Here is a 25,228-nt window from a genome sequence, read left to right as displayed (position 1 = left end):
ATATATATATATATATATATATGTATATGGATAAATGACGTATTCATCCGCTGCTACACCTGCAGCTCCAAACAGACTATTTTTTTTCAATCACAACATTTATTGTAAACTAGTGTACTCTAGCATGAGAAACGGGGTTTAATGTCTCTGTTTTGAGTCTTGTACTCCACATCAAATTCTAAGTCAACTGAAAACAAGCTCAGTCCTCATTTTTCTTGAAGTGGTTGGCCTATTTCTCTTATCATCATTTAATGGTAGGCAACTTTGAACAGGCCCCAACAATTTGACAGAAGCTCAGAAGAATTCTTAGTAATGGCTATTTCTTTTATGATTGCTTTACCTTTTTATGACAGAGGGCAGTGGTTTATGGAATCTATCAGTCAAAAACAAGTAACATAAAAATGCTACGAACGAGATGATGTGATCAATCAAAGACATGCACTTCTAAAATCCTTTGTTGTTCCTATACTGACTCCTAATGAACAATGAATGTCACTATTTCTCCTCCGCTTGCCACTTTCCAGGCAAACTTCACCAAAGAAATTCAACCAAGCCATGACATACCATAAACAAGCTAACTGAAATTTGAGGAAGCAAGCTCTCTCCATCACGCTTCCCAAAAAAGTTACAAATGAAGTTCTTATGTACAAGTTATGTCTCTGTATGTGTTTCCCAGCCCTTCCTAATAAATCTACCACACATGCATAGTGTTCCTCCGTTGAACAATCCCATATACTCTTGAGTCATCGCTTTAAAATATTTCCATCCTTCTGCAACCTTTCCAGAATGACTACAAGCTGAAAGAAGTGAAACGAATGTTATGGAATTCGTTACTTGGTTTTCTGATCTCATTTGATCAGAAAAGGCCAGAGCCATAAGCCATGTATTCCAAAAGCATTAATCATTGCACTCCAAGAAACTACATTCTTCTCTTGCATCTCAACAATAACTTTTTGTGCCAACGCAACAGAACCACGTCTGGCATACATGTCTATAAAGCAGTGTAATTTACCAAATCCAAGTTAAACCCTTTTCTCATCATGTAACCATGAACACTCCTTCCTTGTTTCAAAGACCCTCCTAAGGAGGAAGCAAGAAGAATGCTAGCCAAGGTAAATAAGTCAGGAGTCAAAGACTGTTGCAACATCTGTCAAAACAAGGCCATATCCTCTCCTAGCCCTTCCCATTTTTCGCCAATCCAGAAATCATCGTACTCCAGAAAGCCGTCTCCCTTTCGCTAACCTCTTCAAACAATATCGGCCCAAAATCAAGCAAACCACATTTCAAATACATCTCTAATTGCAAGTAAACATTGGAATCAATGAAGTTCTTTTTCATACACAAACCATGAAACATCTTCCCTTCTATGCTTGCCGAAATGTTTCCAAAAGCTCAAACTAACCCTTCCAAGGTAAAAGCATCCAATTCAAAGCCTGAACTCTTCATTCTACTGAACAGTTCAAAAACTTTCAATTACTTTGAATACGTTAAATACCCTTTCATCATAATACCCCAAAGAACAGATTTTTTCCCAGGAAAACCCTCAAAACACTTTCCTAGCACCTTTCAAAGCACCCCAATTGACTATACATATTCAGAATTGAACCAATTTCCTATCTTTCAAGAACGAGAGTCCAAAGCATGCTTTGATTGCGAACACTAAATTGATACTATCAGCCCCAATAAACTCCATTCGCATTCGGCTGAAACGGCTTAAAACATCGAGGAAAAACTTGTTGTAGGAATACCCAGAGATAATGGTGTTCCACGGAGATTCTTGCGAGTGAGGTTGCAGAGATTTCTTCTTCTACCAATCATGCTCATGTTCCATTTGAGTTTTGAATTTTTAGTTCCAGAGGCATTCATCACTCTTAACTTTCAAGCAATCACTTACGAGTAGACCCAGAATCACATCATGCAAATTTGAGACCTTCAATTACGGCCATTAACTTAGCTTCATTAAACCTTACAATCTTTGGGAGGATTTAGTTTTCAATTTTAAAACATTAAATATGCCGTCCCAATACATCAGAATCGCCTTTATTTTCCATTTTCCACGCCTAAGATCCAGTGATTCTCATTAGGATTCTTCTGCATACCAAAAAAATAATAACAATAATAGAGTCGTTATTTAATGGGCTGAAGATATCTAGGATACGTTTGACTTCGGATAATAAAAAGATACCGGGCAAAAGCTAACATGCCCCAGCCGAGAATCGAACCCGGGTCTGCACCGAGGCAGCATACTATTCTACCACTAGACCTTTGAAAATGAGCACTCATCCATTTCTATGTAATCTTTTATCTGTGCAATCATTGATTCCTTCTTGATGTATAGAATTAAGTTACCTTTTATTAAACTGATTATTCAAAGCTTTAAAGTAGGAAAATTATATTATAACAATAAAAAATAGACCATTCCATATTAATATAATACATATAATTGAGAATTAGATGATAAGTGAGAAACATCAAATATAAATTTAAAATTTTAAAATAATTTGATGTTCAATTTACACAACATGTTAATTTGCAATTGATAACTTCATATCAATAACAATAAATTAAAGTTATCCTATACTTCAATTTCCAATCAAATCAGCATTTTTACTGTTCATTTAAGTATAATAAATTAAACGCAGCAATTAAAGCAATGATTATTCCTTTCTTCAGGTCCAATTCAGATATGAAACTTGATTAATATAAAGACATGCACGCATGCATATGAATTAAGCTGTTGTATGTTCCTGTTTCTCCTTTTAGACTATGATCTTTCCAGAGAATAACTAGTAAGTCCTCGATTAGATTCTATCATACTTTTAGTATAGTATAATTAAATTCATCGTATCATTAATTAAATTCAAATGTCAATTTCAATAAAATCAAGTTAATATAAATTTTTTATTAATTTTTTTTTCAATCGCAATTATGATAACATTTTTTTTAGTTGCAATTATAATAATTTTTATTACTGATTTCAATCTCACCATCAATCCAAATGGAGCTTAAGTATAGTTGATCTTTCCAAAACTCAGCCTTATTGCTTTGAGCTATGCTATCTCACCTGCACAATCAAATTGGTTTTATTTCACTCATACATGAACTCACCTGTAATGCATGTCAAACAATGTCTAAGATTCCAACCCATGTGGCCATTTCTATTCTTTTTATCAAGAAAACATTAGGCTTAAGGATGCCTAATGTTTCATATCTTGATGTGATGTCTCAACAATAAGGAGAGGATTAGCATATAAGATGCAACTAAGACCAACCTTACAAGAAAGTATGCAGAAAATTTCAAACCATGATCAATCAATTGCTGAAAATTTTTCTTCACAGAAGCAAGCGATTACAATGCTTAGCCATCCGCTATTGATCAGGAGACATCATTAATTGGTTTCCTCAGTCATCACTATCACTGATCTCACATAGTAAAAATTTAGCTATAGATAACTTTTTGCAGCGTAACAGTTCCCCATCTTTGAATTTGCTAAAAGGAATTGAAGTTCTTTGTTTGTTAGAAATTCTAATGTCATTTGAGGCTATGATAATTCGCTTCCCAACTTCACTACTAATGAACTTATCCCTTGGAATTTCAGTAGTTTGGTCTGTTGGTGACAGAAACAATGATTGCTTTGAGGGCTTAATTTCTAACCATAAATGGTGGTAAGGTACCAATTTGTATGCTTGAGGCCTTGAGCAGTAATTGTCTGCTTTGGTACTCAGCGTTCTTCTGCCAGATGCTGATTGGCTCTTGTGAGAAAACACTTATTTACAGTTGATTGTAATCTTATAATCAATATATTTATATTTGTATCTCTAGAATTAAGTATTTATCCCTAGAATTAAAGATAAAAAATTAGGATAGACAATTCTTCAATTATATGATTAGTTTTTTAAAAAATTTAGTTTCCTAATTTAACCCCTAGTTAGTTGTATATAAACCTAAGGTTTTTGTATAATTCTTTATGAACAGTTTTTCAATATACATTTAGTTTTCACACTAATTTATTTCTTAGTTTTTTCACAAAATTTTCACACTAATTTATTTCTTAGTTTTTTCACATGGTATCAGAGCTTTAGGCTCTTCTTGAGAAGCAAAATTTTCAACCTTTATTGTTGACTTTTATTTTAGGCTTTCATTGTCGAATCCTGTTTAGGCCTTCATTACCGAACCTTTTTAAAGAAAGATATCATTACCACCCAATTTGAGAAAATGCAAACTGAAAAAATCACTGGAATACTATAAATGTCTCAAAAACAATAAAAGTTCGATAGTGAAGAGATTGAAAAGCTGATAAACTTATTGAAAATCATTGAAAAACCTATTGTGGAATGTTTTTTGGGTAAGGTCTCTAGTCAGGTAAAGCTTCTGGTTCTCATGGATTAAATGTCCATGTTAAGCCTATTACGAGTTCTTGGGTCATTGATTCAGGAGCCACAAATCATATGACACATTCCTCACAATAGTTTAGTACATACACATTGTGTCCTAGTAATAAAAAAATTATCTTTGCAGATGATTCACTTACTACAGTGACAGGATTAGGAGATGTTCAAGTTAATCCTTCATTTGTTCTAAAAAATATTTTTCATGTTTCTGGATTGTCTACTAATATGATATCTATACAAAAACTTACCAGAGATATGAATTGCAAAGTGATTTTTTATCCCTCTTATTATGACAAGATCAGAGTTCGGGAAAGATAATTGGACTTGCTAAGGAGAAGGATGGATTATATTATCTTAAGACATCAAATAACACAAGTAATATAAAAAATAGTTTACCTTCATTATTTCTTTCTAAAAAATCTTCTAATAAAGATAAAAACTAGCTTTATCATTTTCGTCTTGGACATCTTTTTTTTTTTAACTTTGAGAAACATGTTTTTTTTTATTTATTTAAAAGATTAAATGTCGAAGATTTTCATTGTAACATTTACGAATTTACAAAGCATAGACGTGTCTTTTCCAATTAGTAACAAAAGAAGTTTTACACCCTTTTACTTGATTCATAGTGACATTTGGGGTCCCTCTACAATTTTTAATATTTTTTATGCAAGATGATTTGTTTCATTCATAGATGATTGTATCAGGTTCTCTTAAATTTTTGTCTTAAATCCAAATCAGATGTGAATAGTATATTTTTAAGCTTCCAAAACATGATCCAAAATCAATTTGAAGTGAGAATCAAGAGATTTATGGCTAATAATGTAAAAAACTACTTCAACCAAAGTCTATCCATTTATTTTTAAAAAGAAAAAATTATCCATAAGTCATTTTGTGTTAATACTCCACAGCAGAATGGAGTGGCAGAGAAAAAAAACAACAATTTACTAGCCACAACTCGAGCTTTCTCTTTCAAGAAAATGTACCTAAATCTTGCTGGAGGGAAGCTGTTCTCACTGCCACACACATTATAAATCGGTTACCTTCAAGGGTTTTGGGATTTAAAACTCATATGTAACTACTCTCACAATTTTATCCTAACCTCAATACCACAAACAATCTCACCTAGGAATTTGGTTGTACATCATTTATTCATATTCACAATCATAACAGGGAAAAATTGGATCCAAGAGCGATTAAATATATTTTTGAAGGGTATTCCTCAACTGAAAAAAGATATAAATGCTATCATCCTCATACTAAAAAATTTTATATGTTTGCAGATGTCACTTTTGAAGAAAATAAACTATTTTTTACTCAACTTTATCCTCAGAGGGAGACTTCATTCATGAAAGGTAAGGATAAAAACTTCTTTTTGCTTAATTTGTTCCCTTATTCAACATTTACACCCATTAATTCTTCTGAGTCAAAACCTGTTTCTGCTAAGCCCAAGTCAAACACTGAATTTAAGTCTGAACCTATTCCAAATACAGAAGATGTGACAAAGGATAATATTATTCTTGATTCTATGAAGAAATTACAAGTGTACTCAAGAAGAAAAGTTTCAAATCCTGAACCAGTGACAGTCTAAGAACCTAATCCTAACTCTAGAAATGAGATAACTACAGTTTTTAACTCTATTTCTCAAAATGAGCATGAATCTTCTAAAACTATAACTAGTGATTATGATCTGCTTATTGCCATTAAGAAAGGAACTAAAAAATGTACTAAGCATCCATTATACCCAATCTCTAATTTTGTGTCATTTAAAAAATTCTCACCATCTCACAAAAATTTTTTTGTAAGCCTAAACATTATTTTTATTTCAACTATATTATCCGAGATATTATCTAGTGAAAAATAGAGGTAAGTCATGAAAATAGAAATAGAAGCCTTAGAGAAAAATCAAATATGAAAACTGGTAGAGTTACCTAAAGGAAAAAAATCTAATGTGGTGTAAATGGGTTTTCACTGTAAAATATAAGGCAGATGATACTGTTGAAAGGTATAAAGTCAAGTTAGTGGCTAAGGGTTACACTCAAACCTATGGAATGGATTATCATGAAACCTTTGCTCTAGTTGCCAAGATGAATACAGTTAGGATTTTGTTATCATTGGCTACAAATTATAGTTGGCAACTTCAACAATTTGATGTAAAGAATACTTTTCTATATAGTAATTTAGAAGAAAAAAATATATAAAGGTTTCACCGAGATTTGGAGGTCATTTAGAAGCAAACAAAGTATGTAGGCTGAAAAAGGCTTTATATGACCTTAAACAATCTCTTAAGGCTTGGTTCGGGAGATTTACCAAAGTGATGCTAGCAATAGGATATAAACAAAGTCAAAGAGATCACACATTGTTTATTAAGCACTCTGATTCAGGGAGAGTCACAGTTCTATTAGTGTATATTGATGATATAATTGTAACTGAAGATGATGAAAAAAAGATAAAATATTTAAAACAGTGTTTGGCTAAAAAATTTGAGATAAAAGAGCTAGAGAGATTGAAGTACTTCTTAGGAATTAAAGTAGCTCACTCACGACATGGTATATGTATCTCACAACAGAAATATATAATGAATCTTCTGAAGAAAACTGGAAAGCTCGCATGTAAACTTACAAATACTCCTATAAATTCTAATCATAAAATTGAAGAAGCTAATGAAGATGCTGCTATAAATAGATAGATGTACCAAAGATTAGTTAGAAAACTCATTTATCTCTCACATACTAGACCTAATATAGCATATGTTGTGAGTGTGATAAGTCAATTTATGCATAGTCCTAAAAAAGTGCACCTACAGGCTATCTATCGTATATTACACTATTTAAAAGCCAATCCTAGGAGAGGTATCTTATTCAAAAAAAATTCGGGACTAGTTTTAGAAGCATATAAAGATGCTGATTATGCAGGTTCGATAACTGATAGAAGATCCACCTTAGGCTACTGCACTTTCTTAGGTGCTAATCTTGTGACTTTGAAGAGTAAAAAACAGAATGTGGTGGCAAGATCAAGTGCTGAAGTAGAGTTCAGAGCAATGGCTCAAAGAATTTGTGAACTACTATGGTTAAAGATTATCCTAGAAGACTTGAAGATCAAGTGGGATGGACCAATGAGACTCTACTGTGATAACAAGGGATGGACCAATGAGACTCTACTGTGATAACAAGTCTGTAATAAGCATTGCACACAATCCTTTGTAACATGACAAAACAAAACACATTGAAGTAGACTAGCATTTCATAAAGGAGAAACTAGACAGTGGGTTGATTTGTACACTTTATGTATCAATCAATGGTCAACTTGCAATGTATTGACTAAAGGTCTCAATAGTGCAACATTTCAAGAAATTATTTCCAAGCTAAGAATGTAAAACACCTATTCACCAGCTTGAGGGGGAGTATAGGAAAACACTTATTTATAGCTGGTTGTAATCTTGTAATATGTATATTTATATTTGTATCTCTAAAATTAAGTATTTGTATTTCTAGAATTAAGGATAAAAAATTAGGATAGACAATCCCTCAATTATAGGATTAGTTTTTTAAGAAGATTTAATTTTCTAGTTTAACCCCTAGTTAGTTGTATATAAACCTAAGGTTCTTGTATAATTCTTTATGAACAGTTTTTCAATATACATTCAATTTTCACACTGATTTATTTCTTAGTTTTTCCACAGCTCTACCAGTGCTTGGAGAATTAGCATTTTTGCTCACTCCATTATATCTAGTTCACAAGGTATCCATTGATGATATCAGCTGTGGATATGGCTTTCGATGAGATATTAGTTGGATTCTTTTTTGTTGAGCTCGAATTCCAGTCTTCTGCATCATCTGCGGATTCAACCTCATATTTAGAAGGGACTAAAACTTGGAATTCCATTAACTTTACTCTGGCCTTACTCTCAATTTCATGATCCTGACATTTTAAGCTGTTACTCTTTTTCTTCCTTTGAATAAGGTAAGTTTTCAGAAGCTCTTGAGGTAGAGCTTTTGGCACCAAGTTTCTTACCTCTGCTTATGATCATTGCCTCTTGTCCAATATTTTGAACCAGAGAATTGGTTTGATGGTTGCCATCACATTTATGCTCTCCGACTTTGACAGCACCAAGGTTTAATAAGCATAGCCCTTTTGAACCTTTTAAAGTCGTTGCTTCCATATGGAGGAACCATGCTCCCTCTTGATGCTGGAAAGCATACTTATAGGCATAGATGAAAGCAGATGATAGAAGCAAAATTTTTCATGACAAAGACAACGGAGAGCAACATTTTTGAATAATTATGAAGCAAAAATTTCACTTCATTAATAACTACTTAAAAATTTACCGCAACTGTCAAATTTCAAATAATACTTATAATAACTTGTTTAATATCAAAAGCTTAGTAGCATGCGACGACCCTGAGCACTAGGTTTTTCAGCTTGCAGCGGCTTCTTCTTTGATGCTTTTAACTGCTTCAACCTCTTAGCTATCCTTAGGCGGGAGTCTCCTTGTACTTGTTGTCTTGCACAAGCTTTGAATACCTCTGTATTGCACTTGGATTGAGGATTCACCTCATAAACCAATGGGGTTGGTTTAGGCCTTGTAACAGCTTGGCTTGAAGAAGATGGTCTGGAACTTAGCTTCTGCTCCTAGGAAACTTTGAAGTCCAAATCAGCCTCTATATATTTCATGATTGCCGGTTTGCTCACAGACTTTCTCATCACGGGAACGTTAACATCGTCTTTGTTTCTCAAGTTAACGAAATTTGTACTCTTGTTAAATATGACTCGGCTCCATTTTTCAGTCAAATTTTAGCAAGCTTCTTGTTGGAAGTTGATTCCTCTTCAGATCTTGATAGAAACATAATCACCCTCACAATACCGCTTTTCTTAAACTGCTTTCGTCGATCTTGTTGCTCTAAATCGACTGGAAAATCTGTCAAGATGTTCAAAATTGTCCACGGATAGCTGCGTTTGGTAAGCTGCCATCAGGAAAGGCAATTCTTCAAGAGTGTCAGAACTCCACGATCCAAAAACTCTAGTTGAAAACTTCTCTTGGACAAAACCTGGATAAGGAAAGGCAGTTTCCGGAGTTTGTTGATGGCTGGTTGGACTGTTCTATTGAGTTGTGCATCGTCTTCAGCTACAATCTCAAGCTCAGCCATTACTTTCTCAACAATCTGGATGATTTCTTCAGAACTTTTCTCAATCTTTCTCCTCCTTTTAACAGCATCAAACATGGCATTGATTTCTGGATGATCTCCATGAAAATCCTTCCCTCCCTTTTTCTTTTTTTTTCTTCCACAATACCTTGGTTCTTCATTAAGCTATCCTTACGGAAAAAAGGATGGTAGACCATTTTTCTGAATTTCTGATGATAATATTGTAATCAAAGACTATCTCAACTCTGTATTTTTTTTTTTTTTAAGATTATTTTGGTTTCAAGCCATGGAAAGGTGTATTTACAGGTGTCTGAAAATCCTAATCCTAGTAGGAATCAGAGTACTGTTAATCCTACTTATAAAAGGATTAGGAAGTTTCCTTGATCCAACTGTCAGGATTAAGTTCACTTTCTGACAGCTGCATTTGGCGTCTCGTCATTTGTTACTGTGACGACTCGTTTTGGAGGTGAAGAATGAGCATCACAGAGGGCAGAAATGAGATAAATGCTGCTGTGGGGCTTCCTCAGGTGATTGATCTCCTCCTTTACTAACAAAATAAGATGATTGTTTGTCACAATTACATCCTGGGTATGCATACTAGTGTCAGATTAGGTGATGTCATATTAGTCAAACAGATTACTGAAGTGCTTTTATTTTGGTGATACAGATATGGTTCACATACACAGCAAATTCCTAGGTCCTCTTTCTTTGACTGCTGAAGAATTAATTTGTGTCCTGTGTTAACAAGTAATTCAGTGTTGCATCCTCTTTCACAACTTTTAGAAGGTGGCTGCTAGTACTTAATTAAAGCTTATGGAAACCGATATATAAAACTGTTGATTTATATTTTGGTAGGAAGATTGATTATCTGCTGGAAGGTTGATTGGTTGGTTGATTTGATAAATGATTTGTCACAAAGAAAATGGTCAGAAGACATGGAAGGTAGGATTTGAGGTATGTTCCAACGCTCAAATCAGTCGTGTGAGAGATGAATGAAGAAATTAAAGGGAAACAACAAGTAGAGAGAGAGAGAGTCGGTTAAATAAGGTAAAAAGAGAATGAAGGGTTCATAATAATTTACCTGTGGTCCGATCTTACCTTTTATACTAAATTTGTGCTGATGTGGCCTTTGCTAGATACCAGCTGCATACATGCTACTGAACATTCCAAAAATATCTAGCAAAATTGTACTTTGCTAATATATCATATTCATATATTAAACACCAGATTTCATGAAGTGGTCCTTTTATGGTTTATACAATTTAAAACATAAAAGCAATAATGTAGTTACTTCTTGTTAAGCACCTACCCTGTTTATGTTTTACGTGAGTACTAGACCATCCCAGAAATTTCTATTTGCTAATTTTAGTCATGCATTGTCAAATTAAATTCCCCAATTATTCAATATCATAAACAAACAAAATCTGGGGTTTGATACAGCCAGCTAGAGCTATAGCTAGGTAATCGAGTCTGCTGCATGCATGCATATAGCTCCAGAAATTATAACTTGGATGTAACTTATAAGGAAAAGCCGGCCCTGGTCAGGCTGAAAATTAATTTCAAAGCCAAGCCTTGACATATGTTTGTTCAGTTGTGAATAGTACTGCAGGGGTTAGTCAAAAAAGCTTCTTCCTGCCTTCGCTTCAGTAATTGCTCCTAAAGGTATAGTCTCTTCCCTGTGCCAAAACCATCTTACTTTCTCCATATCTAAACATAATTAGCATTTTTTTATCTAACTTAAACTCTATTCATTTGAAAGATATAACTACCAATTAATATACGCATATGTATTGATATAAGTGACAATATGACATATCAAACTCTAACAGACAAAGAAATCATAGAAGATATTTTGCATTACAATTTTGATCTTTTGATTAGAAATGCATAAATACTGCCAATTTTGGTTTCAACTTTTGGAATTGTGGCATTGGTTTCTGCAGATTTTGCTGCTAAACTATTCTGATATAAATGGGGCCTTCATGAGGGTAAAAATGCATGGTATTTTTCTCATTGGGGCTCAAAAATAGCATATAAACTTACCAAAAACAACAACTACAGCCTCTGGAGGCTTGATCTCTTCACTTTTCACCAGTGATTCACTATATGAAAACCAAATCCGCTTTAAGTTTTTGTAGCTTTATGTCATGCATATACAGTATCTGCACTGATGATATAAAGTTACCTTTAAAAATGGAAATGACTTGCAGCTGTCAGCTTATGGTGTTGTTCTATCACACATAGCTTCAAGAATCATTTCATGCTTTCGGTAATTTCACAGCGCAAATAATAATAATAATGCAGACAGATGTGTCATCCATGATTGAATTTGAAACACAACTTTTTTTTTTATGAAGTCGTTTTTAGAACCAAATAAACTAACAAGACATTCTTGTTGTATAGCCTACTGATCTCCTGCATTTCATAAGCTGACAAGAATGGTGATTTTTGTTTCAAATATGACAACTTATGAAGGGAAAGCAGTGTCTAAAAGAATTCGTCTAGGAACATTTGTCGTGAAAGCCTTATTTCACGACAGGATGGGAGTAACCAAGCCAACCACAAGCAAAAGTCTTTGCTTTAGGATCTGCTTTATTCTCTGGATATGATTTAGTACCCCACTGAAATTTGATTAATATTGCTACTGATTATAGCAGATTTCAACATATATATATATATATATATATATATATATATACATATATTTTCTCAATAGTCTTTGTACGTGATACGTGTAAAAATTAACAAAATTTTTTTATCAAGATAAGATAAGAGGACAGCAGATTATAACTAATGAAGGTGGAGGGGATTGCTGATCAACAGCAGGCTGATGACCATTTCAAGTTTTCAACCCCACATATTTTGTAATCGAGAGCAGAATGCATGCCTCCGATGTTGTTAATTTGTTTCATTCGTTTATAAGTTCAGAGCAAAGTACAAGAAAATACTAAGTCTCATGGCAAAAGCATCCAAAATGCAAACTAAAAGCAAGTTAACGTAGAGGTAATTAACTAGATGTAATATACCATATCTGATGATCTATCCGAGAGCGAAGTACTTAACTAATCCAATTTGCATCTATCAAATTGCAAAAACATTCTTGAGAGAAAAAGAACAGATGGATTTTGAAAATTGGATTCATGTGAATGAAGGAAAGGTTTTCCCATTACTTAATTTGCTGGAAAGATACTTGGCTATGAAATACTATGGCTTAAGTGGAAACAAGATATGCTGTATATCTTCCATATTTGAACCTTAGCTCCATGAAAATATGCTATTATTGAAAGCTGAAACATGAAAGAATTGAATATCTTAAATCAATCATGGATGCAGGATATATAGTATTAAAAACTAAACAACGACTCTTGATTGAAGTTTAACAACAACGAAGGATCAGTGATTACTGATCATCACTAGGTAACATCAAATCATTTCCATTGATGTAAAATGGAAATATTCCACTGCAGAAAACAAGTAATGATAAGTGATAACTATACGACCATCTGATCTTCATAAAATTAAGTAAATCGATGTTAAAAGATATATGCTTGAAGGTTTTTTGTAGCTCTTTATGTATTCATGTATATATGGTCTACTTCGATCAAGACAAGGCAACAGTTTATTTTTCGTTTGGATGAACAAAGAAGGCAAATAGTGTAGTATATTTTGAAAGATTTTGAAATGAAAGGCATGTTTCCAGATGGGTCCTGCAGCTCAACTACCTACCTAGGTTTTCATTCATTGAACCAGAAAGAAGCTTAATGCATCCAAATTAAGAAGATCTAAATGCACACACAAAGGATATAGTCTAATGTAATTGAGAACCATCCTGACAGAAATGATCTCACTAGTCACTACTGCCAATTGTTCTAACAGGAACTGTATTTAGTAACAAATATTATTCCAATTGTTTTCACCAAAATTTGCTTCCAATTAAGGAATACATTCATGTACATTTCAATTTGATATTAATAAAACTTGTTTGAACTTTGAACCATGAGTTTTTTGTTATGTTCAACCAAATTTACATCAATGATTTATGGGGCAAAGCATAAAAAAAAGTGTTAGACTTGATCTCTTTGTCCAGTGTTTTTCTTTTTCATTCTTCTTCAAAGCAATTAGGGTTTCCAGTTTATTAAATCAGAAGAGAATATTTCAAGTTTTCAACTTCAATAAAACATGAAATAAAAGAAAAACTTTCATACAAGTACTCAAGTAGGAGAAAACAAGATTGTGCAAAAGAGTAAAACGAAGAACATCTTACAGAATCCATCTTGGCCTCCCTCTTCGAAGTATTAGGCATGAAAAAACCTCCAATATATCTCCTCTTGTTTATTATTCTTCTCATTTCGTGTCTTCTCAGTTATAATCGATATGAAAATAGGCCCAAATAGATTTATTGATGTGGATGATGAAAGGATTAGTACTTGAGTATCTCATTCACTTTTTCCACATCATAACTTCATAAAGAATATCTACAACCACTGTACATGCATATATATATAGAGAAATTAAGTTCTTGATTTATAGTGTCTGATATATATACTACTATGGATCATGACCTAATCGAAGCTCCAAGTCTAATTCATCTTCTTGACAACTTGCATCTGTCTCCTTGTTTTCATGATCATCTACATGGGATGGACCGATTTGCAAGCTGAGACTCCTACGCCAATCCTCCTCCCCAAACGGATTCAGATGACGTGAACTGTCTACAAACAATTCATCGCCATGGTGGGTGTGTGGGGGTCTAAAACCCCAACCTGCTGAAGCTGGGAAAAAAGCCTGATAACTAAGATGTACCTCAGGAGCTATGGAGTAATGTGGCTGAAAGCTTTGGATTGGCGGATAGGAATAGAGCCTAAGGCTTGCGTAATTCTCATGATCATCAACTTTGCCTGAAACTATAGGAACTGAACTAGGCCTGCTTTTGGCTCTATCTTTCCTGTGGATGTTCATGTGCCCTCCTAAGGCTTGTGCTGTGGCGAACCCTCTCTTGCAAAACACACACTCGTAGGACCGGCCAGTGCCCATATCATGGTTGCTTTGCTCTGATCCATCACTCTCTTCACTCAAGCTCTTCGAGTCTTCAACCTGATTGGCTTCCATTAGAAATCACCAAGACACCCAAAAAAATTAAATTATAATTAATATGCTTAATTTGATTCAGATTAAGGTGTGGGAACAGAAAGAGGGGGGGTATTATAGGGAGGAAAAGCTGAAGAGAAATAGTTAGAGAAAAGACAAATAAAGGACATAGGCATTCGGTGAGTGGGTTGTATGAAGATGTTCTGAGAGAGAAAAGTCTGAGATGTTTGCTGGGAGAGCTTTTCTGGTAGCCGGCTGGGATAGTGGAAGAAAATGTAGCAGACAGTAGTTAATTTTTAACAATTTTTTTATCTATTTTTTGTCTCCCAACTTTCGGGTCTCTCTTGTCGCTTTCATCTAATTTTTCCTTAATACAGTCTTCCATTTGTCATCTCTCTCCCTCTGCATGCATTTTTACTCATGTCTTTAATATTATATATATATATATATATATATATTTCTATTAATAAATGACTCACTCAATTTATTAATATTCATCTTTATCAAAAAAAAAATTTTGAATTTAATTTCTACCATTATCATTTGTTAAAATTATTTTAAATATACGATTTGTAATTATATATCTTAAATTATCGAATATAATATATTTTATTTTGATTTAAAAAATTAAATAATTTATTTATTCTAAATTTTTTTAGTATATATATATATATATATATATATATATATATATATATATACTTCTTAATTCATCAATGATAAACCTATTCAAATTAAAGCCTAATTCTCCATTTTGATTTGCCAACTACTAATCTTTTGTGTGTCAAATAAGTTACCCTAGGAAACTTTGAGAAAGATTCCTTTGAATCCCCATTCCTTGACTAAAAAAATAAAAAAACCAAAGGTAAGTACAAAGAATTAACATTTCCAAAATGAAAAAAAGGACATCTTTCATTCGTTAAGCATTAAGAAGCTTTTATATCAAGGGATGGTAACTTCATAAAAAATTAATAAATATAAACAGTTCATATATCAGATATAAAATTAAGATACTATAACAATAAATCAAAATTCAAGCATCCTCCAATAAACATCGAACATGTGATTTAACTTTTAATGTATTTTATAGCCTTTTGGGGAACTGTAAATGAGCCTTTAATTATAAGTAGAGGCCCTTTCCAGTTTCCATTGTTTTACTAATCAACACCACACTACTGCTATATTGAATTAGATGTGTCCATCAGTCCAATGGTTAACAGAACAAGAAAATGGCCATTAAATTAATCATAACTGCTGCATTTAAAATGTTGAAATAATTATGATGCTATTATGAAGCTTTGTTTATCACACTGGTGATCAGGAAAGATGCAGGAACCTTCCTGCAGAAAAAATAATGGCAAAAACAGTGTATTTTTGTACTTTCCACTTGTCCTCAAGTATAATCTTTTCTCTTTCAAAAAAAGAGTATAACCTTTTTCTACCAAAATTAAAGGGAAACACATTACCTTTTTGTAATCACAATCAGCATCATTTACTATCATGATCCTTTTAGGTTTCAGTTGATAAACATTTGTTTTTGCTTGGAAAAGTTCTGACTGCGTCCCATGAATAGAGCACATGATCACGGTTTTGCTTTGGTAACTTTAAATACTTCAATTATAAAGAAAATCCGGATACTAACAACTCTGTTAATTATTTATTAAAAAATATTTAAAAGATTTAAATTTTAATATTTATAATCATTTATTTTAAATTATAATTTTTTTATAAAAAATTATTAATTTCTCAAAAAAAAAATCTTTCGTTGATAGACATCTTAGATAATCCCAAGTTGCGCTTGATCATATGCTAGCTACATTAACAAAATGTATCGACTATGCATTCTTGGTTTTATTTCTATGGCATTGAGCACACCAAATAGTTTAAATTATAATAAAGAAAAAAGAGTAAATTTTAAGAATAGCTTTCGTTTCCATGTGTTTTAAATTTCAAGACCAAACTGAATTTGAGTCATTTCCTTTTCTCCTTCTCTTGTTATGACCAGTCATGCTACTAGTTCTATCCTTTTGGGATATTAATAAAGTCTATTTGGCTTGAAAATATATATATATATGTTTTTATATATTTGCAGGCCAACATTTTTATATTAAAGAGTAGGTTAGATGTGTTAAAATGGTAGGTGCTTTATCAAATTTCCACCGATTTAGGTGACCTTAAGATGTCTGTTTTGACTTCGTCTGGCAAGAATTAAAATTGTGAGAGGAAAGAGGTGACAACTATACTAATGGCAAGAAAGAACAAGGACGACAATAGCGTGAGTGCTCTCATGCCAAGCCAAGTACTAATTTTAATTCATTCGTCGTCTATTGCTTTAATCAACTTTAATTCTCTTTTGATGGCATGGCAGGCTGCACCCATTTTTGTTTGCTTGCTTCTCAAAATGGTAATAGTTTTGGCCTTTTTTAGCCTTTAGGTTTGATGAAATTAAGGTTTCTCAAAATCTGCCTGTCCTCATCCCTCCCTTCTCATGTGTCTTTTTTTTCTTTTTAATTACATATCATTTATAGATAAAAATATAAACTCCAACAGTATTCAAAGTGATCGATCTAAATACTTTTTAAAATTTTAAAATTTTAAAATTTATCTTTAAATATATAACTTTTATTAATTAATTTAAATTTAATTTAAATCAACTAAAATTAAAAATAGAGTTTATGTGAAATTAATTTAAAATTTTAAAATTTTAATTCAAAATATTTAAAAGTGATTGATTAAAATATTATTAATTAGTTTTTATAAATTTTAATTTAAATGATTTTTTTATTATTTGACTTTTTTTATAATTACAATGATTTTTCACATCAAATAAAAACACAAATAGGAGATTAAAGTTTAGTGTGCATAGGAATAGAACAATTATATGGAATTTGTTTCTTTATTTGTTGTAAAAATAATTGTATGTAGTTTATGTTGATAAATAAATTCATTAAAGATAATCATAATTAAGTCATAAGCATAATTATTTTTTTCTATATTTTGTCTTTCAATTTTTTATTTTAATAGATTTGTTAACTATATATTTATGCTAATACTTTTATTATTTATATGTTTTATGAATTAATAATTTAATTTGATTATTGATAACATAATTAAGTCTTTTTAGTTTTTTAAAATAATTCTTTAACATATCATTTTTACAATTTAGTCTAACATTTATAATTAATTTATCTTTTATATTTATTTTTTCTAAAATTTTATAATCGTTTTTCCCATAAACAAAAACTAATATCATATCCAATGCGAATTAATTATACACCATTCATCAATAATTAACACTATATGATTCATTAAACACTTTAATTGGATTTTTCACCTATAGAATTAAATATTTCAGGAAGTGATTGAATTACCAATAGTTTAGGATTGAGTCCCATCAAATTACCATAAGTATTGTTCACCTTGATTAAAACAATAATTGATTTAATTTTTTTAACTTTTACCTTAATGTGCATATATATAATTAATTTATATCTCAATATTATTTAATCTTTTTCAATTGTATTAAATTATTTATTTTTTTGGTCATCTATGTGATTGAATGACCTAACGTGAATTATTTTAAGTAGAGAATTATCAAGTGAAATAAATTAAATATTTTTTATTATTTTTTTAAGGCATGATGAAATTCATTATAATTATCTTTTGAATGTGTTTATACAAAAATTACATTCATTCATAAAAATTTATATTGTTAATATTGAAAATGAAATCATTATAAATTGTATAGGTATTTCATATTCTTAAGAAAACATAATAAGTACCAGGATTAAGAATTTATTTTCTTTTATTTTAAGTTTTAAAATTATGTTTTTTAATATTTTTATATAATAAAAATTCACGTATAATAAAATTATTCAAATAAAAAAATTAAGCTTTCAATTAGTGGAACATGTAATTACATTCAATTGATGGAAGTATTAACGAAAGATTATTCTAAGTAGAAAAATGAGATAAAAGATTGATTGGTTATTCATATGACAAAAAAATTTTAGTACTGTATGATGTTTCAATAAAAAATATACAAATATATTGATTTTAAACTTTTTTAGGATTAATATGAATTCTTTTATTAAGAGAAACATTGTATACTCCTTTATTTTCTCCTTTATATCAGAAGAAGAATGTTTACTATTGCATCAAAAATTTTAAGGTTATCATATTAGGCAATATTTGTTTAAAAGAATTGTAATTTATCAAATTATTATCGCTATTACATTTAATATAAAAATATTAATATAAATTATAATTTAACTAAATTTAAAAGTGATTTACGAGATTAATTACCAAATTCATTTTATAAATCTTTATTTAATTGTATATGTAGTATTTCAATTATTTTGAATTTTGGCTTTTTATAATTTTGAGTTGGAGTTTAGATTTATGATCAATGACCAATTAAATTGAGTCAAAATTTATAATCTACTTATATTCATAGTGTACTCAATTATTTACTTATGCATCTAAGTAAATTTGACTCAATAATCGGTGCATACTTCTTTTTGTTTAAAAAGTTTGATTCAAATTATCCTAAATCCAAATAAAAAAGAGGTATATTTAATTACTAATAATTACAATTTTACTTTAGAAATATTCTTAAAATTAACTAATTCAACCACAATGCCGATACAAATAAGATATTGAAGATTAAGAAAAAAGTTTAAATAATGAACTTTTAAATTATTACAGAAGACAAATAAAAAAAATTAAATTCTAGTTGGGTTACTATTTTAATTCGAATTTTGGTTATCTTCAATTATGGAAAATTTTAAATAATTACTAAGTTGTTGACTTTCTAAAAGCAATTAAAATCGAATCAAATTAGTTCATTTTTATATTTTTGTGTATTGTTTTATTTTTAATTACATTAAAATTTAAAATGAGTAAAAAAATTATTTATACTCAATTTGAGTTTTGAGTTGTTTCAAGTTTGAGTTTTATTAATTTATGTTATTTTAACTATACTTTTATGACATTAGTAATAAATTTCAAAATAAAATAAGAACACAACATAATAAAAATTTAAGTGCAAAAATAATTTGAGATACTAATGATAATTTTAAAACAAAATCCTTATGCCTAAGTCTTACAAAGATTAAAAGATATATCTTCTTTTAAGGATTTTGAAAGTTGTATTGTAGAAATGTTAATTTAGATCATTGAGCTTATAATCGTTCATTTATTGATCAAATTGCTACTATATAGATTGAGAAAAATAATTCAAACATTTTATTTGAAAGAGATATCATAATTTGCATTAATTTAGGAAAATCACATAGAATTAAATATTATTTAGGTTTTTATGACCTCTTACAATATTCCTTACTCTTTTCACATGGTGAAGTTGATTAGCATCAAAATATAAAAAAAGTCTCATACCAAAAAAAAAAAAAAATCAAAAAATCATTTTGAATGATGGTAATAAGAATAAAGTAACAATTAAAAATATATCATCTTTTTGTTTGGTCGTTGAAATTTTTTATAAAAATACGAAGGTAATTATTTTGAATTTAATATATTTTTTAAATTGTGGTTTATTTAATTTTTATAAATTTTATTTAACAAATTTATTCTCATTACTTTTATCTTATATATAACAAAATTTTTACTCAAAATTATATATTTAAAAATAGAAACATAGGGTAAAGTTTATTATGTTCATTGGTGACAAAATATTTTAAAATTTTCAATCTTTTATATGTAATTGTACTTTACTAATAGATACAAAAATACATATACTAATAATTCAATTAAATTATTAATAAAGTTTATCTTTGTAAGTACTATTTTACCATAAACTAAAAAATTTTAAAAATAGCTTAGAAATATTAACTTAATATATATTTTATATATTGGTTAATTTAGCTTTGATACTTGCATTAATATAAAAGATTATGATTTTAACATATTATTATATGTTAAATTACGAATAATAAATTAAGATAATTTATTCATGCTTTTCAATTTATTTACACTTAAACTTTGTATTACTTTCTTTCTCTATCATACAAATTACATCATCAAGTCTACATTGTGGTCACTTTCTTTTTGGATATATAAAAATTAATAATAACATAGTAGTAGATAATTAATAACTTAGTAATTAATAATTAAAAATTTAAATGTAATCAGTATAATTTAATAGTAATTATCAATAACCTAGTAGTAAATTAGTAATAACTTAATAGTAAATGAATGATAATTTAGTAATTAATAATTGATAACTTTTTAGTAAATCATTAATAATATAACAAATGCATAATACTTTAATTATAAAACAATTATAATATAGTTTTAAATGCATAACAATATAATACTAAATTAAGGATAACTTGACAAAAAAAAAGTGATAATTTAGTTGTTAATTATTGATAACTTGGTACTAAATCAATGATAACTTAATAATAAATTATTGATAATTTATTAGTAAGTCAATTTCAACTTAATAGTGATTAATTGATAGTAGTCACTCATAAATAACTTATTAGTAAATCAATAATAATTTAGTAGTTAATCATTAAAAATTTAAAAGTAAATCAATATAATTTAGTAATAAATCATTGATAACTTAATAGTAAATTAGTTATAATTTAATATAAATCAGTAATAATTTGATAGTGAATCATAAATAATATTGTGATAAATCAGTAAAATTTTCGTAATAAATAATAAAAAAATAAGTAGTAAATCAATAATAATGTAGTAGAAATATATAAAAATATAATAGTAAATTATTGATAATTTAACAGTAAATTGATAAGTTAGTAGTAAATCACCAGTAATTAATAATAAATTACTAATAACTTAATTGTAAATTAATGATAATTTAGCAGTAAATTATTTAATCATTAATAATTTTTTAGTAAATCATTTATAAATTAGTAGTAAATCAATTATAAATTTATAATAAATCATTAATAACTTCGGGGTTAAATCAACAACAATTTAATAATAATCATTCATAATTTAATGGTAAATCATTCATAACTTAATGATAAATTATTCATAAATTAGTAATAAATCATTAATAGCTTAGTCGTAAATAATCGATAACTTAATTATCAATCATTAATAACTTTTTTATACTCAAAGTTGTCAAGGATTAAACCCTAATTACTAGCTGAAACGAAGTTAAAACTTTTATTATGGGGTTAGGATAAGACTATCATAAACTTATTCAATAAAAAATTAGTAAAAATTTTTTTAATTTGAATAAAATAATAATATTATTATATAAAAGAAAATTATCTCATATATTATTAGTGGACTTTTTAAATTTCATTTTTTATAGCTGCAAATGTATAACAATATATAAGTAAATTAATGATAGGTTAATAAAAAACAACTAATAACATAATAGTTATTCATTAATAATTTAATAATAAATCACTGATAATTTAATAGTAAATTAGTAACTTAATAGTAAATCAGTTTCAATTTAATCATAATTAATTAACAAATTTTGTAGTAAATTATGAATAACTTAGTTGTAAATCAATGATAATTTAGAAGTTAATTATTGAAAATTGAAAAGTAAATTAATATAACTTAGTAGTAGTAAATTTTTGATAACTTAATAGTTAATCAGTGATAACTTAATAATAAATCATAAATAATTAAATATAAATTATTGATAACTTGGTAATGCATCATAGTTAATTTAGTAATAAATCTGTAATAATTTTGTAGTCAATAATAAAAAACTAAATAGTGAATTAATAATAACATAAAAGTAAATGCATAATAACATAATAGTAAATCATTGATAATTTAAATATAAATTATTGATAACTTAATATTAAATTATCTATAAATTAATAATAAACCAGTTGTAACTTTATAATAAATCATCAGTAACTTAGTAGTAAATTATGAATAATTTATTAATAAATCATTCATAACTTAATAGTAAATCATTTATAAATTAATAGTACTTCAATGCTAATTTAGTAGTATATCATGGATAGCTTAATAATAAATCAATGATAAAATAGTACTAAATCAATGATAACTTAATTATCAATCATTGATAATTTTTTTGCACGTTAAGTTATCAAGAATTGAATCTTGATTATTAGCAAAAACGAAGCAACAAATTTCATCTTGAGAAGCTGTGATAAATTTACCGTAAACCAATTTAATAAAAAGATTTGGTAAAAAAAATTTTAAATTTAAATGAAATAATAACGTTATTATATAAAAAGAAAACTATCTTATATTATAGCTAAACTCTTGCTTTCTTACAGTGAATCAATGTTATTAGATAAAAAGAAAATTATTTTATATAAGAACTAAACTTTTGTTTTCTTACCGGAAATCCATTTTTAAATATATAATGGCACAAATTTTATCAATAATTACCAAAAGTATATTATAAGTTACTAAAAGATTATTAAAATTATATCAACGGGTTACCAAAATTTTATTAAAGATTATTAAAATTGTATCAATGGTTACCAATATTATATCATAAATTACCAAATTAATATTGCATGTTACCAAAATTGTATTGAAGGTTAACAAAATTTTATTAAAGGTTATCGGAATTAAAATTATATCAAAAGTTATTAAATTTCATTTATAAGAAAAAAATACAAATTAAACTGTTAGTATTTATGATTGTTTTCAAAAATATATAAAAAGTTATCAAAATTTATCTATATTATACAAAAATCAAAATTAAATTATTAGTATTTATACTTATATTATTATCATAGTATCAAAAAAACTATTTATTGAGATGAACACGTACGTCATGCACATGCCAAAAACTAGTCCTCAATATATAAATGAGTGAACTTCAAAAGTACAAATAGTGATTTACTTAAATACTTTTATAAATTTTTAAATTAATAAATTTATCCTTAAATATATAATTTTATCAATTTACTTAAGTTTAATTTAAATTAACTAAAATTAAAAATAGAGTCCATATGAAATTAAACTATTTAAAATTTTAATTGCATAAGTGTTAAAACTGGTTGGCTAAAAATCTTTAGTAAATGTTTTTATAAATTTTAATTTAAATGAATTTTTTATTATTAAACTTTTTTTTTTTATAATTAGACTAAAAAGTGCTAAAAGTTATTGACTTAAATACTCTTAATGAAATTTTAATTTCAAAAATGTTAAAAGGGATCGATTAAAATATTATTTGTAATTTTTTTTATAAATTTAATTTAAATATTTTTTTATTATCAGACTCTTTTTTTTATAAGAAGAATAATTTTTCACATCAAATGAAAATACAAACAGAATGAAATTAAAGATTAATGTGCATAGGAATAAAACAATTATATGGAGTTTGTTTATTTAGTTTTTGTAAAAACAATTATATATGTAACTTATGTTAATAAATAAATTCATTAAAGATAATCATAAGTAAGTCATTGAAACATATATATATTTTTTAATTTTTTCCTTTCAATTTTTTGTTTTAATATATCAACTATATATGTATCTTAATGATTTTATTATTTATATGTTTTATAAGCTAATCATTTGATCATTAATAACATAATTAAATCTTTTTAGTGCTTTGAAATAATTTTTTAAAATATTATTCTTATAGTTTAGTCTGATTTCTATAATTAATTTTTTTTGTATTTTTTTCTCTTGAATTTTATAATTATTATTCCCATGAACAAAAACTAATATGAAATCATATGCTAATCAATTGCATTCCTTCTACCAATAATTAATACTATGTGATTAATTGAACACTTTGCTTAGAATTTTCACCTACAGAATTAGATGATTCAGAAAGTATTGGAGCTACCACTAACTCTAAATTAGGTCCTATCAAACTATCATAATACTTGTTCACTTTGATTGAAATAATAATTGATTTAGTTTTCTTTCAACTTTTATCTTAATATGCATATTTATGCTTAATTTATATCTTGAGATTATTTAATCTTTCTCAATTGTATTAAATTACTCGTTCTTTTTGTCATTTAGGTGATTGAACAACCTAGCGTGAATTATTATAAGTAAAAAACTATCAAGTTAAGTAAAATTAATTGTTTTGGGTAAATTCTTTCAAGATGTGACAAAATTCATTGGAACTATCTTTTAAATGTGTTTATGCAAAAATTACATTCTTTCATGAAAGTTTACGTTGTTAATGCTGAAAATAAAATCATTATAAATTGTATAGGTATTACATAACAAGTTTCTTATTCTCATAATTGTAATTTTCTTAAAAAAAAACATAACAAGTACCAAGGCTAGGAATTTATTTTATTTTATTTTTTAAAATTATGTATTTTAGTATTTTTTATTTAATAAAAATTTGAATAATAAAATTTTAAAATAAAAGAAAATTTAAGCTTTCAATTAATAGAACAAATAATTACATTCAATTGATAAAAGTACCAACAGAAGATTATTTTAAGTAAAAAAAATGAGACAAAAGATTGATTAAATATATTTAACTCTATTGATTTATGAAAAATAGAGTTATGCATTTGTATATTTTTTAGGATTAATATGGAACTTTTTTATTTGTAGAAATATTGTATATTCATTCATTTTCTCTTTTATATCAGTTGAAGAATATTCACTATAAAAATTTTAAAAATTTTCAT

The 25,228-nt window shown here is 28.1% G+C and overlaps 1 protein-coding gene and 2 pseudogenes across 1 annotated transcript; all 3 read right to left on the bottom strand.

Moving 5' to 3' along the window:
- Window positions 1-428: 428 nt before the first annotated feature.
- On the bottom strand, window positions 429-8,274 carry LOC149519791 (pentatricopeptide repeat-containing protein At1g06140, mitochondrial pseudogene; annotated as a pseudogene).
- A 428-nt stretch (window positions 8,275-8,702) lies between these two features.
- LOC111284017 (protein IWS1 homolog 1 pseudogene) lies at window positions 8,703-9,660 on the bottom strand (annotated as a pseudogene).
- A 3,960-nt stretch (window positions 9,661-13,620) lies between these two features.
- LOC111283951 (zinc finger protein 5-like) lies at window positions 13,621-14,952 on the bottom strand. The gene has a single exon (XM_022872648.2). The coding sequence runs from the start codon at window positions 14,640-14,642 to the stop codon at window positions 14,082-14,084; it is 561 nt and encodes a 186-aa protein (XP_022728383.1). The 5' UTR covers window positions 14,643-14,952; the 3' UTR covers window positions 13,621-14,081.
- Window positions 14,953-25,228: the final 10,276 nt, after the last annotated feature.

The sequence above is a fragment of the Durio zibethinus genome, chromosome 3, assembly GCF_047325235.1.
Source record: "Durio zibethinus cultivar Kanyao isolate XHJ-2024 chromosome 3, ASM4732523v1, whole genome shotgun sequence".
NCBI classification, from domain to species: domain Eukaryota; kingdom Viridiplantae; phylum Streptophyta; class Magnoliopsida; order Malvales; family Malvaceae; genus Durio; species Durio zibethinus.
This window is presented reverse-complemented; position numbering and strand designations above follow the sequence as displayed.

What these genes read in the sequence shown, in the direction of transcription:
- LOC111283951 (XM_022872648.2), bottom strand. Translation starts at nt 14,642, where the DNA reads ATGGAAGCCAATCAGGTTGAAGACTCGAAGAGCTTGAGTGAAGAGAGT.